Genomic DNA, 14,880 nt, shown 5'->3' with positions numbered 1-14,880 from the left:
AGGCTCATGCATTATGCAGGCAGAAATAAACAATGCAGCTATCCACACAACCAGTAAAAAGTAAATAATTCACCAGGCGCCAAAAACCCCGCGCTGTGCATATCATCAACATAACATGGAAGTCAAATACGAACTTGGCCAGAACATTCAGATCAACAACCCGTCAGACCACAAGTCGTTAACGTCCCCTTGTGACTCCCGGGTAAACGACATTGTTCCTGTTGACCGACCAAATAAAACGAAACCAAAACCACCGGCTTGAGAGGACTGAGCTCAACAACTCCTCTTCTGAGAGTAAACTAGTCTTCCCAGCTCTTCTCGACTGTCTCACGCACGCGCTTGATATATTCCTTCCGGTTGTCTTTATAGAGGTTCGATGCTTCCACATTCGCCGGGGATGACGTGTTGGGGTCGTTTAGTAGACTTCATAAGATATTGCATCAGAACCACTGTCCCAAGTATGTTGTGGAATAACATTCAACATACCTCTGAATACTAGTCAAGATGGCCGCCACGTCATAGGTCGGGCTCCAGCGGTTCTGCAAGATATCAAGGCAAAGCTCCCCCGTACCATAGACATTAGGGTGGAACATCTGGCTGATAAACTTGACACCAGGCGGCTTGTTGGGGTATTGTTCCTCGAAATGCATGACCAGGCGGAATGTACCATCTTCGAACGGGGTATCGGCGGGGCCAATAATGACGGCATTCCTAGAGACGGATATGTCAGTCACTCTGTCACCACATTCTTCAGACGTACGGATAAATCTAGAAGAATGAAGAACTCTCACCAGGTCATGACATTGTCAGCTACTGGAGATGCCGAGACGCCGGCAGGAGGGTCAGTCTGCATGCGCTGTGATCATGAATCAGAGTTAGCTCACGAGACACAGCCTGGTAGCTGAGCTACAGGGTACAATAAAAAAAAAAGAAGAATGTGCAACGACGAAATAGAAATAATTGGAGGAAAGAGGTGCCGACGAACTGAGGCAGATTAATGACCAGCAATAATAACGTACCTTGAAGTCACGCATGAGACGACGGCGGGCAGAAGTAGACATGGCGGCGGGTGCTACGACCGATAGGAGCTATCAGAATAGGCTTTCACAGACTGCAAGTAGACCACCCGCGTTGAAGCTGTTGAGATTGGAGAGTAAGAGACCTGATTGTATCTGAAAAGGTCGAGAGGGATATGCAACAAGAGAAGTTGAGATAACCAGCGGGAAATGGATCCTTCTGGATGGGAAGCGATCACAAGAGCGGGAGGAGAAGCGTTGATCCAATACCGTTCGGTCTTCTTAGGGTCGGGATTCCCCTCTTGCTTAGCTGTACGTGCCGTTGTTCCTTCTCGCCATCCGGATTCCAGCAATCGGTGGAACTATCCATATGGAGAAACTAGCTCTTTATGTATAGCTAGAAACGCCACTGCTGAGTAAGCACTTCAGGGACGTCATGTGAAATCAGAGTCATGTGAGCAGGGATCATGTGATTAAGGTCTCTGTCCAAACATGCCTCGGTTGCGGGAGAGCGGCTACATGCGGAATACCTGGCGGAGAACGGGGCGACAGCAGAGGCGAGTTGCAGTAAGCCAACAGAACATTTCCGCTTCATCTACCTCCTCCTCATATTGTACTCCTTCTCTCATTCTCCTCTTTCTGAACCCCCTCATAATCACCCTATAATACCTCTGCTCTTTCACCATGGCGATTCAAACAACAACTGGGTTGGCAGCCCGCCTGGTCACCAAGCGCGCCGCATTCCCCGCATCTCGACGAAACTTCAGTGCCGCTCGTTCAGCTTTGAAGGAGATTCAGGAGGCTTACATTCTCAGTGGTGCTCGAACACCTACTGCTAAGGTGAAGCTTTTTACAGATCACTCCTGGTCGTCTTCTTTGTCAACTAACGTTTCATCCAGTTCAACGGATCGTTTGTGTCGGTATCCGCTCCCGAGTTGGGCGCAGTTGCCATCAAGTCCGCCGTGAGCAAATCTGGCGTTCCTGTTGAGAAGATTACGGATGTGTACATGGGCAATGTTCTTCAGGGAGCAGTTGGTCAAGCACCCGCTCGCCAGGCCTCGATGTTCGCTGGACTCTCTCCAACAGTGGAATCCATGACAGTAAACAAAGTGTGCGCATCTGGCCTCAAAGCTGTGGCCCTCGCCGCTCAAAACATTCAACTCGGTCTCGCGGAGGCCCAGGTTGCAGGTGGTATGGAGAACATGTCCCGCGTGCCCTACTATTTGCCTCGATCCAGCCAGTTGCCACCCTTCGGAGAAATCAAGTTACAGGATGGTCTGATCCAGGATGGCTTGTGGGATGTCTACAACCAGTTCCACATGGGTATCTGCGCTGAACAGACAGCTAAGAAGTATGAGATTTCGCGTGAGGAACAAGATCAATACGCCGTTCAGTCGTATCAGCGGGCGCAAGCAGCTTGGAAGGAGAATAAATTTGCCGAGGAAATCGCGCCTGTTACCGTCAAGGGCAAGAAGGGAGAGACAGTCATTGAACGTGATGAAGGCTACGAGAATCTTCGAATCGATAAGATGGCCTCACTGAAACCGGCATTCTTGAGGGATGGCACCGGCACAGTGACCGCTGGCAATGCTTCTACCATGAATGATGGTGCCTCGGCGCTCGTCCTGGGCAGCAAAGCTATTGCGCGCGAGTTCGCTCAGGGTAACCGGGCTCTTGCGCGCATTGTCTCTACCGCAGATGCGGCCGTCGATCCAGTGAATTTCCCCGTTGCCCCAGCCAAGGCCGTTCCCATCGCCCTCGAGCGGGCAGGTATCACTAAGGATCAGGTAGCGGTTTGGGAGTTTAATGAGGCTTTTGCTGCTGTCATCAAGGCTAACGAGAAGGTAAGACTGAATGCTGAATGCATTTATATACCCCTGTCTGATTATGTTCCCTTGCTAACTATTCATTAGATTCTCGGTTTGCAGAATGCTAGGGTCAACCCCCTCGGAGGAGCCATTTCCCTGGGACACGCCCTCGGAAGCTCTGGCTCTCGTATTTTGGTCACTCTTCTCCATCAATTGCAGCCTGGAGAGTACGGTGTGGCTGCCATCTGTAACGGTGGTGGTGCTGCAACTGCAATGGTCGTTCAGAAGCTGGATCGGGTCGACTGAGCCAGAGGCCATTGATTAACGTTCCTATTTGTCCTCCTGTTCACAAAGTTCCTGGTCACCTCAAAAGCGGCACTGCCATGATTATACCCACACTCTGACCAGTCTTTCTTAGCATGCTATGATTGTATATATATGGATGAGAATTGAGAATTGAGATGAATCATGTAGCAGTTTTGTCCGCACAATTGTATTATCATTATCACGTGATGCCAAATATAACGCTTACCGAAAGCAGTAAGGCACACCATCCAACATGGAGGCTAAACCCAAGATAGTTGAAACGATGACATCCCAGCTATTGTTCAGACTTTACTGCAGTGTCCAATTGCTTCACAAATAGTGAGATTAACTGCACTAGTTTGGTCCGTCAAGAGCTCGCTTTGCTATCCCTGTAGCCTCTTGACGGACACGATGGCGATGTTTGATCAGGTCGAGCTAACCGTCTCTCCTTCCTGCTACAATTGCCTTGCCTGGTCAGCAGATGGTGAGATTGCCCTGGCCGCAGGTGAATATGTTCAGATCCTAGTATGCTCCGTCACCGCCTCGACTATGTGCTTCTTGAATAAAGCTCACACCAGATAGACGCCGAAGAAACCAACGCAGGGGAAAGAAGAAAGTGGCTCTGATCGTCCAAAATGTGAACCAGCATGGCATATCACGCGTTTTCGCGCCAATCTGTTCACGAACAGGGAGTGGCCCACAGTTTTCCCTCAGAACCGGGATGATTTCTCGATCGGGGTTGAACTCTCGCAGAGCTCAGTAGTCGGTCTGTCGTGGTCACCACCAGGGCTCGCCAGACATAGGCGGTGCACACTTGCAGTGCTGACTTCCAACTTGTTACTATCCTTCTATCAACTCGTTGATGGAAGATGGATGCGAGTTGCCGTCGTCAACAATGCATTAGCAGCACATTTCAACTCGTTCATTCATGATGAGGGCCCGCGATTGAGGAAGACTAACATAAGAGAATTCGCGTGGTGTCCACCTTTAAAGGTACCGCAGGGCCAAAACGATTCCGTCCCTGCTGCCGAAAGCAGATGGGGGTTTCAAATACTTACAATTGCTAATGACGACAATGATCTGATTTTCCTGCATGTTCGGAGAGCAGAAGCTGGTTCGGCTATCTCTTCTTATTCTTTCGATATAATCTCGATCAGCTCTGTGCATGATCCTGCGGCAAAATATCCTATAGTTCAGTCCGCCTCGATCCTGGCTACGTCCTTGAAGTCAAAAATGAGGATCTCTGGCCTGTCATGCGGGCCCTGGCTCCTCAAACAAGATAAGATGGCACCGGACGTTTATCATGCGATAGGAAATGCAGCCGCCACTTATGGTACCAAACTCAAGCTGGTTAGGCTCGATGTAAACCTACGCCGAGATGACGAAGACTCAGAGGCTCCTTCTCGCTGGAACTTGCAGGCAACCGCTTCGGAAAACCCAGATCTGTTAAGCAAAGATGCTGGCGAACGCATCTACCGCGGCCCTCTTGACTGGTTTCAAGCGGTAAGATTCTGAGTAACATTAGTCAATGCCTTGAACTCATGTATATCCAGGCAGAGTCTGGGGAAATTGGCCTAGCTGTGACCACAGTAGGAGCACTGATGGTGGTGAGCCTCCCTCGCGCCGTGTATGAGGGCAGAGAGACATCATCTGGAAAAATTCGAACAAGAGAATATCCCCTGTTTGAAAACACCGACGCCGCTATTGAGAAAACGGAAGCAAGGCATTGGGAATCTATCAGTGGTACGCTACACACTAATACAATTGAATCTGCTTTACTAATAGAACATAGCCATGACGGTCGCAAGTGCTGATGAGTCCAAGCTATCCTCACTTCACTTGGGCACATCCGGGGGACATGCTGCAGCCAAGGAATTTATTGAAGTCAATGATGCTCAAGATGACGGCCTGCTCTCGCCGCCACCTTGGAAAGCTCAGTTTGATGCTATGCGGGAGAAATTCGATATTGACCACGATCTCGGAGGACTAGCGATCGGCAGGATCTGGGGACTGGCAGCCTATCATGGACTCATTGCTGTTGCATTTACTCTCCACCCCGGAGACATGATTGAGTACCGCACTGGTTCGCAGGAGCGCACACTCATTGTTTTCTCTAAGGCAACCCTACATCAGCAACCACATACTCCATCATTCCTTCGCGAGTTGCCAGTATTCACGTCAGACTTCTTGCGCCTCAGACGCGAGGTGGTGCTGCGCTTCACATTGCGTTCTCTCGACCATGATGACAGGAACCCTTGGTACCAGAAACTCGTGTACGCGGCTGCCTGTTGTGCTCTTGTGGAATCCCAGGATGAGTCTTTACTCCTACAAGCTAGGAAAGTCTTCGAGTGGCTTGCGACTGCTACTGGAGTTGACTTGACTGAGGAGGTAACAAAATGTTCGTCGCCTGGAAATAAACTCGAATCAAAGTCCGTAGAGCAGCTTGAGGGCGCTGGTGGGCACATCTTTGAAAAGTGCGATATATGCCAAGCTGGAGTAGCTTGGTATTCAGCACAGGAAGCACAGTGTGCAGGTGGCCATCTATTCGGTAAGCCCATGAAAACTTTTTGCCAACCGTGAAGCACAATTGGACTGATTGTCTTGCATAGTTCGTTGCAATCTCTCATACTTCTCTATTCAAGAGCCGGGAGTATCCAAGTTCTGCTCCGACTGTGGCACAGAATATCTCAACGAAGATGCCCTCGCTCAGCTTCATGGGACTGAACTTCAAAGCGCTTACGAGAAACTCTCTAACGTGTTTGACACGTGCATATACTGTGGTGGCAAGTTTCGTGCCTAGTGGCCTGCATTCAGAAGAAACTCGAGCTACGCAGAAGGGGAACAAAGCCAGCTTAAAATGAACTCCGACGGAAGTAATGGGCGCTTTATGCGAGGCCTAAGAGTTTGCCAGCTATAGGATCCCATTCGTCATTCCAACGACGATTACTCTCTTTGCTAGCACCGGTACGGATCTTCTCGAGCTTACTTGGGTTCTCAAACAGATCAACAAGGTGGTCGAGGAGCTCACCAGAACTTCCAAAGCCCATACCGTTCACACCTTCTGTTACTAGCTCGGGCCAGGCTTGAAAACGATCCCAGCCAAGCACCGGTAATCCAGCCCCGAACATGTCAACCACTTTCATGGGCAGGTCGACACCGCTGCTACTGGTATGTAAGCTGATTCCCAGGGAAGCAGACGCCAGAAGGCGCGCATAGTCATCTGTGGTTAACCATGTGGTGCGAATTGAGACCTTGCTGAGCTTGCCCGCTTCTTGAAGCTTTGATATTTGCTTCAGGTACATGTCCTTCTGAGGTCCTTTCCCAGTAATGATGGCCAAAACAGCGGGTAACTTAGGCTTGCTGGTGGTTGCCATGTTCGAATACCGGCACAATGCGTCAATGAGTAATGAGAAGTCTTCGTCAGCTGTCCAGGATGTCGAACTGACTACTACACGGAGGGACCCGGCTTGGAGCAAGTGCTTCACCGAGGCGGTTTCCGGCAAAGACTCAAGGAAACTCTTCCGCTCGCTTTCATCCAAGATGGGCTGAAAATGGCTTGCTGGCCGGTCATGCAAGGGCAGTATGGGGGCTGTGAGGCCAAAATCGCTCTTCAAAACGGAAGCCATGGCTTCTGTAACACAAAAATGCGCCGTGGCGTATCTACAGAAGCTCTTCTCATACCATTTGGAAAATCGCACAAGTGGGTGTCCATCCCCGAGTTTGAGCGCCAAAATGGTGTACCCAAAGTTATGCCAGTCGATTATCAACTTGGTATGCCGGAGGAACGATACCATGGACGCGATTGCCAACGTAGGTATGGAAGGCGGGTTCTGCATTGGACCACCTTTAGCAAGACGATATAGATACCAGACGAGTCACTTTGGCGGGCCAGGGTCTTACCTGAACGAGTAGCCATTGAGCGGGCTCTGTGCGGTAAGCCAGAGCCCACCAGAGATATACAATCTGGAAGGCTACTTTCAGCGGACCAAATAGCAGAAAGAGGAGCTTATTACTTGTTTGCAGGAAGGTCGGGTGCGGTGGAAGGGCGATTATGGATATTCTAGGATTGGACGAGATGTCGGGATGCACTTCTGATTCTGTGTTATAAAGAGCATCAGTCATACGCTCATTCGCGATTTAGAAACCTGATCGGGCTGTACCATTGTAACCGATAATGTCTACCTGGCCTCCTCCCCTTGCGATACTCAAAGCATGGTACTGCATGCGCGGGCTGCGGCCGATATCGCCCAGGACGAGAATCTGCGTCGTCGTTTTGGGCGCATTGGAAGCATCCTTTTTGCTCCTCCGTCTCGGGTCGTATCTTGAAGGAACTAAGAACAGTAATAGTGTCACCGCCGTGGAGATGTAGAAGGCGATGCTGATCAGGGATTCAATCATGGTGTGTTGTTGGCGAAGAAATCATACAGTCTAACGCGCAACCATTGTGTTTAAAAGGGTCGAATAAATAAGTATTGACAAACACTTATCGCATATTGCTGGCCGAAAGAAACCTAGTTGTGAGTACCTCTCAGGTACAAAGGCGAATGACAGAGGCTCAAAGCTTCGAAGCTATTACGTCGCTGCGCGGAGTACGAAGTCATAGTAATCGGATTCCCCTCGTGGACACCTCAGGCTCCTACCCATTCCCAGAATGGTAGGCGATGGGAGAGATAAGGGGCTTGGCGCGCATCACGTGTGCCCCTTACCCATGCGTTATCACAACCAACTGATGAGACGCAAATGTTCACTCAATTCAAAGTTGGTTTTCTATAAAACGTCCTCTTCAGGCAAATATTGCTCCACTTACTTGATCAGTGGCTGTGCACGTTCTTTTGGCGCGATGCCGCGTTCCTTATCTCAGTTCCCTGACCGACTGTCCCTTCAGAGCTGCTAAGCTCCCTATTCCGCCACGATCTTGGCCGCGACGACCCCGTCGAACGTCTTGGCTTCTTCGCCTTCACCCTCGTTGCTGTTACATTCAATTGCGGATTGAAAGAAAGGCCAAATTGGGCAATTAGATACGATGTCAACGGGAGCTCCCGTGTCCAGCGTGGATACTCACTTCCCCGCAACTCATGGACACGGATTCGGACACACCCGCGGCCATGGCCACTCTCGCTCAAAGCGTTGGACACAACCCTCAGTAGGCCAGCCGCTGCCTTCTTTGAATGGTTCTGCGAGTCCAATGCAACCGAATCTCCCTGCTGTAAACGAAACTTCACCCAATGGCTCTGCGTTAGGGTCGACATCGCACAATCACCACCACTCGCACTCGCACGGTTCAGCCAACCACTCAGGGAGCTGCAACCACGGACATTCAGCGCATTATCATCCAACTGAAAAGACAGAAGATACTACAGAATTGCGCGCGCGTGATGCTTCTGTCATCTCGACTGATTTTCCATCCAGCACCAAGTGAGTGATCCTGATAAGAAACGACGGATCAACTAAGTGACATTTTTTCTTCTAGTCGCGAACTCGTCTCAGGTCTGCTGATCGCTCTACCCTGGATCGCCTTATCGTGGTACTACAAGCAATATGCCCATTGGAACTCAGCTGTCCCGAATAAGGACAGCACTGACGCGAAAACGTTGGCCGGTGGTAGTCTGGATCAAGCAGTTCTAAAGACCTGCAGTCTGACAGCTGTCACTATGGTCATGACGGGTGTTGGCCAACTTCAATGGTCTGCACGGGATGGGAACAAACCCATGGTCAAAGTTCCAAATCTTAGGGCAGATACCGCAGGTGTAGCGCTTGCTCGCATATGCTCAATTGCACTGCCTATATACGCAGCGCTCGAAGTCAGTGGGTTCCTTGTCGCGTTGGGTTCGCTTCTCGCAGCAGCATCCGGGTTGCCCGCTCTTGCCAAAGGCCGCGCTGCTGGCAGCGACGCTCGCGAAAAGCTGGTCCACAAGAAAGTCACAGTTGCTCTGATACTCATAATCCTGGTGTTGAGCTTTTTCGGTTTGATTGGCTCCCAGCAGTCGAAGTCGATCTCCGGCTATCTCTCCTTGTTATTGTCAGTTTTCGTCATTCCTCCCCCTTTTGCAGATGTCGGCCTGTCAAATTCTTCTCGGGGCTCCGGTTTTGGTGTCTCGGCTTCCTCGCAATCGGACACTTCGGTAGTCCGGAACTTTGGCTCATTATCTGTCGTCTCGCCGGACGATGGTATGTTGACCTTGATACTCGGGCTCGTTGTTGGGCTAGTCGGCTTCGTTCTCTTCGGTATCCCTTTCCTCTCGGCATTGGATGCGATGTACCTCCTGGCAACAGCCGGTAGCTACGCAACATCCTTACTCTTTTCAAACCCACCAAATCTGCGTTCGCTGCACAAATGGGGTCTCGCTACAGGTATTGCAGCAGCAGGATTTCTATCTTCGCCACCTGTAGCTGCTGATAACTGGGTGGTCTTTGCATCGCGGTGCACGATGGCGGCGGTGTCGTTCTTCGCCGCTCGATTCGATGACCGCCGGCTACGCCTTGAGCGCCATTCTCATCACGATCATCATCATGGCCACTCAGCGGCTCCAGCCTCTCGGGTGACCAAGGCCCTTCTTCGCTACAGCGAACCTTACCCCCTGTTGTACAGTATCCTCAAAGAAAGGGATTCTCGACGTATATTCTACTTCATGAGGTATGCATGTACACCTCTTTGCCTTTAGGGACGACGACTGATGCTATTTTATAGCTTGAATTTCACCTTTATGTTGGTCCAATTATCTTACGGCTTCATCACCGGGTCCTTGGGACTGCTCAGTGACAGCATACACATGTTTTTCGATTGCCTTGCACTTGTTGTCGGCCTTTGTGCTGCCGTTATGAGCAAGTGGCCGCCAAGTGCTTGGTTCCCTTATGGCTATGGGAAGGTTGATACTCTTTCCGGATTCGCCAACGGAATTTTTCTCATGTACGATTTGAATCCACCTTTCAATGAAGCTTAAACCTGACAATTACCCAGGATCATAAGTATTGAGATCATTTACGAAGCTGTGGAGCGACTTTCCTCCGGAAGTCAGATGCATCGACTGGGCGAATTGTTGGCGGTCAGCGTTGCTGGTCTGGTAGTGAATCTTGTGGGTATCATGGCATTCGACCACGCCCACGCACACGGACACGATCATGGTCATTCACACTCACATGGGAACGAGAATATGCACGGTATCTTCCTCCATATTCTAGCTGACACTCTTGGCTCCGTGGCGGTTGTGATATCCACCATTCTTGTGCACTTCTCAGGCTGGGCAGGATACGACCCTATTGCCTCATGTTTGATTGCCATTTTGATCTTTGCCTCGGCGGTCCCACTAGTCAGCAGTACTGCTAAGACCCTATTGCTCGCCCTTCCCGCCGACGTTGAATACAATGTCCGTGAAACTTTGGCCGGTGTCAGCTCTCTGCGAGGAGTTGTGGGATACACAGTGCCCAAGTTTTGGTTAGACGATACAGGATCGGCCTCGGGACATGACCACCATCATGGTCATGGCCATGGCCATAGTCACAGTCACAGTCACAGCCATAGCCATAGCCATTCTCATAGTCACAATCACAACCACAGCCATGGCCACGAACACGAACACGACCACGACCACGACCACGACCACGACCACCATCATGACCACCATCATGACCACGACCATTCTCATGAGAAACACAAAGCAAACGTGCTCGGGGTGATTCATGTCATTGCGTCTCGAGGAGCCGACCTAGAGGATGTGCGACAACGGACGGTCAACTACCTCCGCGAAAAGGACATGGACATCCTTGTCCAGGTCGAGCGAGAGGGCGATGGGCGCTGCTGGTGCGGAGGGGGCAACAAAAGCCCCTGATTGCAGCCATCATTTCTGTATATTTTGACATGACATACAGCTCACTGCAGAGTTTTGAACACATGCAAATACATTTTTGTACTATTTATGACTTGCGTACACGGAAGTGGTTGGAATGCTTATGCAATGTATACAGCCCGTGTAACGACCTCACTTAAGTATAACGGTCTATTTGACTGAACATTTTCCATGAGTGATGTCTCGAAGTGAGAAAAGTATAACGGCCTGGGTGTGCAGCGTCCGTAAGGGACGTCCAGAGGGACTTCCCACCACCACAATGCCACCGTGTGTGACATCTGTACCACTTAGTTTCTTCGTAGTATTCAGGTAGTCTATTGAGAAAATCACCACAACTCCATGCCGCAGAGCACTACACTAATGATGCGCTCGATTTGGGAACCAGTCCGTGGAACGAAGAAGTTCATAAAGGTTGTACAAAAGCATATCCTCGGCTGCACATGTTGACAAATTGAGGAAGGGACTGGAATTCGATATCCAGCATATCGGTTGAACGCAAAAGATGGTCCCTTTCAGGAGCCAATTGACGCAGAGACTGTTCCAAAAATGTGGTATTGGACTTCTCCATTGGCGCTTAGAGGAATTTGAAGGGCACAACTGTCTAAGTTGTGTTACAGCGCCGGCTCAGAACGAGCTGAGATATGGATGGAATCATATGTGAATTGCACATAGAGGAAGTGTCGAACCGCGGTGTAAAGTCGTCATGATCAACTCAGTCATCTTATATTTGTAGCTTTGCAGCTTCACAATATAATGTTTCCAGGACTCGGTGAATGACATCGCTCCAGACGTCATCTGGAAAAATTCCACCAGGTTAGCCATGTCAGCCACAACGGCAGAGAATGAGATCCTGAGGAATGGATATGCAAAGACTTTCACGAGACACTCTGTCTTCCTCACGGGCAGTACTGGATCACTGGGAGGATGTCTTCTTTACAAGTTGGCACTCCAGCTTCCTACCCACAAGATCTTCGTTTTGATCCGCGGATCGGCTGAGTCTGCCATTGAAAAATGGCGGAGGCTCATGCCGAAACAGACTCAGGCGATACTCAACACCGGCAAGGTGCATTTTGTCGTTGGTGACATCAAGCAGACGGACTTTGGTATCGAAGATTCTGAGTTGAGGCGACTGCGTGAAGAGGCCACTCTTGTTATTCATACAGCAGCCACGATCACGCTTGACGCAGGCATCGTGGAAGCGATCGAGAACAACTGCCTCCCTTCCCTTGAGCTTGCGAAGATAATTTCAAGGTTCAGACGGTTGAAGCTGTTCGTCCAGATCTCTACGGCGTATGTCAGCAGCTTCTTGCCAGATGGTCAAGTCGGAGAGCGACTGTATTCCATCTCCGACGCAGATCCAGAAGATGAGCTCGCGGCTATACTTTCGACAGGCAAATCTCCTGACACCGCTCGGTTTTCATCATCGTATACCCATGCAAAATACCTCATGGAACGGTTGTTGTTGAAGAGATACCCTCTTCTGCCCCTGCTGCTTGTCCGTCCCACCATTTTCGGCGCAGCAATACGGGATCCGTACCCTCTGTACGGGCCCATCAACTCCACGCCGATGAATAAATTTGCCAGTCTGTTCTTTGCGGATCGCGGGGGAACACATGTCTGGCACGCCACCGAGGGTTACGAGACAGGTGCAAATATCGTAGACGAGATTCCCGTCGATTTTGTCGCGAATGGCTGTCTCCTGCATGCGGCGGCGAGGACTCAGGGAATTGTTCATCTCGGAGCTCAACTCTATGTGCCGTTCACTTTTGACGACTTCTTGCGTCTCGCAGAGTCCAGCGCCCCTCCGTCGATTCAGAAAGAGTTACCCACTCTCATATTCACCCAAGACCGAAGCGCCCCGCAATCGCTCCTAGCTGATCTGGTTAAGGTCAGTACACGTAACTGGGTGTTTGACTGTGGCAGATCGTATTGGCTAAAGCAAATGGCTGGACCATTGAGCTTGGCTGCCTGTAAGCATGACGTTGACAAGCTCAATTCAGCGAGGATCAAGGAGATATATGAGAACACAGCAAAGAAGTTGGCGAAGCTTTAGTGTTCCTGAATGTTGTTCCAAGCTGTCTTGTATTCAAAGGAGGTCGTACGGAGTGGCTTGCCTCGCAATTGTCCAAGAGCATTCTAATCTTGTTTATAATGCCGCGCGTTAATCCAATTGATCATCCTCTGGTTAGACAGTCATTCGTGCTATTGACCGGCTCCGTTGATCGGTCACAATGGACGGACTTCGATAGGCACTAGCAGGATTGAAGTCAATCAATCTTGGAGCAGATCATAGCCCCATTTTATGCTTGGGCCATAACCGAGCCTCCTCCCAACGGATATCTCCGGGTTGCAGAGCGGCCAAGAGCTCAGAAACCAGAGCCGTACCCGAGCTTTGCGCCCACCACCATTTCCCATCGAGTTCGCCAAGAAGTACGCCCCAGTACATAAGCACCATCAAGGGGAAGGGTTTTCGACACCTTAGGGCGTGGGCAAATTCCTTGCTCGCTACTGCGAGCCACCTGAGTACGGATGCCGCATCCCTGTCGGTAGCATGTTGAGTAAAGCATTCATGGAGGCGACAGATAGCGTCCTTCACTATACGATACTGATCGGGGTCCACGGTAGCCACAATATCGTCGTTCAATGCGGCTAGTCGGTTCAACGCACGCTCCGTTTCGCTGTCTAGTTTCGACGTCGTCATTTTGTCCGAGTCATCTTGTGAGGTGAATAGCTGCATTGTGAGCCATGGGCGGCTGATTTTGAAAATTTTGCTTACGCCTTGCAATAGCTCGAAGACCACGACGATATTTTCAGTGATGCCTGAACTCTTGTCGCGCTCCGCAGTCAGCCGTGGTAAAGCTATACCAATGACCGTAGTGAGCACGGAGTGGGCGAATACAGCATCGCAATTCATAGGGGTCAGGTTATCTATAGCTTGTCGGTATGGGGCAAAAGCATGATTGTGGTATTCCAGGGCCGTGTCAATATAGGTCAGTGCATCTGGCGGCTTGAGCGTTGAAGCTATATGCAAAGCAGCAACCGCAAGAACTCCGTTCAGAAGAAAATCATGTTCAAGAGCTTTGCGGGGAATGACCATTTGCCAGACATGGTAGTCCGATGGTTTATTCGAGAGACTCAGGTACGTTTCAGTGGAGAATTTGTGCATGAGCTCCAGCTCTCGCAAGTTGGAACCCTTGGTCAGGCTTGAGGTTCCGGAGTTAAAGGACCGGCCCGACGTTTCAGCAATGTGCCCCTCGCCAGAAGAGGTAATGGACAAAGGACTAGCAGATGCCCCATTCGCTAAACTACGTGGTTTGGGGGTGTTGTAGTAGGAGCAGCTCAACTCTCTAGCAATGCAGTGTGCACATGGTGGACCAGTCTCATCACACTATGTTGCTGTCAGAAGAGAATAGGATAACAGAAATACCAATGCAGAAGACATAACAAAGATGATTGGCTCACCTTGACCCTTCTTTTCTTGCACTGGTCGCAGCCCATGCGAGACTTTGTATGGGATCGACGGGGCGGAATCTCCAGGATTGATTAGATTCAAGAAGCCGATTCATCTCATAGGAGGACTGCCGGCCGACGGTAGGAGCTAGGAGCTGCTATCACCTGCGGTGGTGTTGTGCATGGCCGATGGATGAAGTTGATTTGACGGTCTCAACAGATGGAAAACCACGTGGGATTCTCGTGGGGTCACGTGATATGTATGCATATCGATAGCATCACCCAACAACGTCATTTGTGTACTCGGAAGAAACCTCAGTGATGCACTGCCCTCGACGACTGCAATACTACTTTCTTTGATATCAACCGACCACTATGACCTGATGTACAGCGTAGGAGGCGTATTCGAATACTTCTCAGTTTCGTCCCTGCCGCGATGGTGGGGTCCGTCTCCGC

General features: G+C 50.4%; 7 protein-coding genes across 7 annotated transcripts; 4 read left to right on the top strand and 3 right to left on the bottom strand.

Moving 5' to 3' along the window:
* Positions 1–299: 299 nt before the first annotated feature.
* On the bottom strand, positions 300–1,061 carry ubc2 (E2 ubiquitin-conjugating protein RAD6; the record flags this gene model as incomplete). Its single annotated transcript, XM_043273246.1, has 4 exons — positions 300–423; positions 487–711; positions 792–856; positions 1,020–1,061. 4 exons carry the CDS (start codon positions 1,059–1,061, stop codon positions 300–302), a joined length of 456 nt encoding a protein of 151 aa, XP_043129181.1.
* A 639-nt stretch (positions 1,062–1,700) lies between these two features.
* Aspvir_010112 (thiolase family protein) lies at positions 1,701–3,130 on the top strand (the record flags this gene model as incomplete). Its single annotated transcript, XM_043273245.1, has 3 exons — positions 1,701–1,856; positions 1,916–2,860; positions 2,930–3,130. The coding sequence occupies 3 exons, from the start codon at positions 1,701–1,703 to the stop codon at positions 3,128–3,130; spliced, it is 1,302 nt and encodes a 433-aa protein (XP_043129180.1).
* A 411-nt stretch (positions 3,131–3,541) lies between these two features.
* Aspvir_010111 (uncharacterized protein) lies at positions 3,542–5,930 on the top strand (the record flags this gene model as incomplete). Its single annotated transcript, XM_043273244.1, has 5 exons — positions 3,542–3,655; positions 3,713–4,633; positions 4,684–4,873; positions 4,923–5,678; positions 5,740–5,930. 5 exons carry the CDS (start codon positions 3,542–3,544, stop codon positions 5,928–5,930), a joined length of 2,172 nt encoding a protein of 723 aa, XP_043129179.1.
* An 85-nt stretch (positions 5,931–6,015) lies between these two features.
* Aspvir_010110 (chitobiosyldiphosphodolichol beta-1,4 mannosyltransferase) lies at positions 6,016–7,528 on the bottom strand (the record flags this gene model as incomplete). Its single annotated transcript, XM_043273243.1, has 3 exons — positions 6,016–6,960; positions 7,031–7,227; positions 7,291–7,528. 3 exons carry the CDS (start codon positions 7,526–7,528, stop codon positions 6,016–6,018), a joined length of 1,380 nt encoding a protein of 459 aa, XP_043129178.1.
* A 625-nt stretch (positions 7,529–8,153) lies between these two features.
* Aspvir_010109 (metal cation transporter MSC2) lies at positions 8,154–10,956 on the top strand (the record flags this gene model as incomplete). Its single annotated transcript, XM_043273242.1, has 4 exons — positions 8,154–8,545; positions 8,601–9,764; positions 9,819–10,037; positions 10,089–10,956. 4 exons carry the CDS (start codon positions 8,154–8,156, stop codon positions 10,954–10,956), a joined length of 2,643 nt encoding a protein of 880 aa, XP_043129177.1.
* Positions 10,957–11,794: 838 nt separating this feature from the next.
* Positions 11,795–13,027, top strand: Aspvir_010108 (fatty acyl-CoA reductase; the record flags this gene model as incomplete). The annotated part of the gene is made up of 1 exon (XM_043273241.1): positions 11,795–13,027. One exon carries the CDS (start codon positions 11,795–11,797, stop codon positions 13,025–13,027), a length of 1,233 nt encoding a protein of 410 aa, XP_043129176.1.
* A 234-nt stretch (positions 13,028–13,261) lies between these two features.
* Positions 13,262–14,472, bottom strand: Aspvir_010107 (Zn(II)2Cys6 transcription factor domain-containing protein; the record flags this gene model as incomplete). Its single annotated transcript, XM_043273240.1, has 2 exons — positions 13,262–14,362; positions 14,437–14,472. 2 exons carry the CDS (start codon positions 14,470–14,472, stop codon positions 13,262–13,264), a joined length of 1,137 nt encoding a protein of 378 aa, XP_043129175.1.
* Positions 14,473–14,880: the final 408 nt, after the last annotated feature.

This window comes from Aspergillus viridinutans, assembly GCF_018404265.1.
Source record: "Aspergillus viridinutans IFM 47045 DNA, scaffold_9, whole genome shotgun sequence".
NCBI classification, from domain to species: Eukaryota; Fungi; Ascomycota; class Eurotiomycetes; order Eurotiales; family Aspergillaceae; genus Aspergillus; species Aspergillus viridinutans.
The sequence above is the reverse complement of the archived record's forward strand: the minus strand, read 5'-3'. Positions and strand labels throughout refer to the sequence as shown.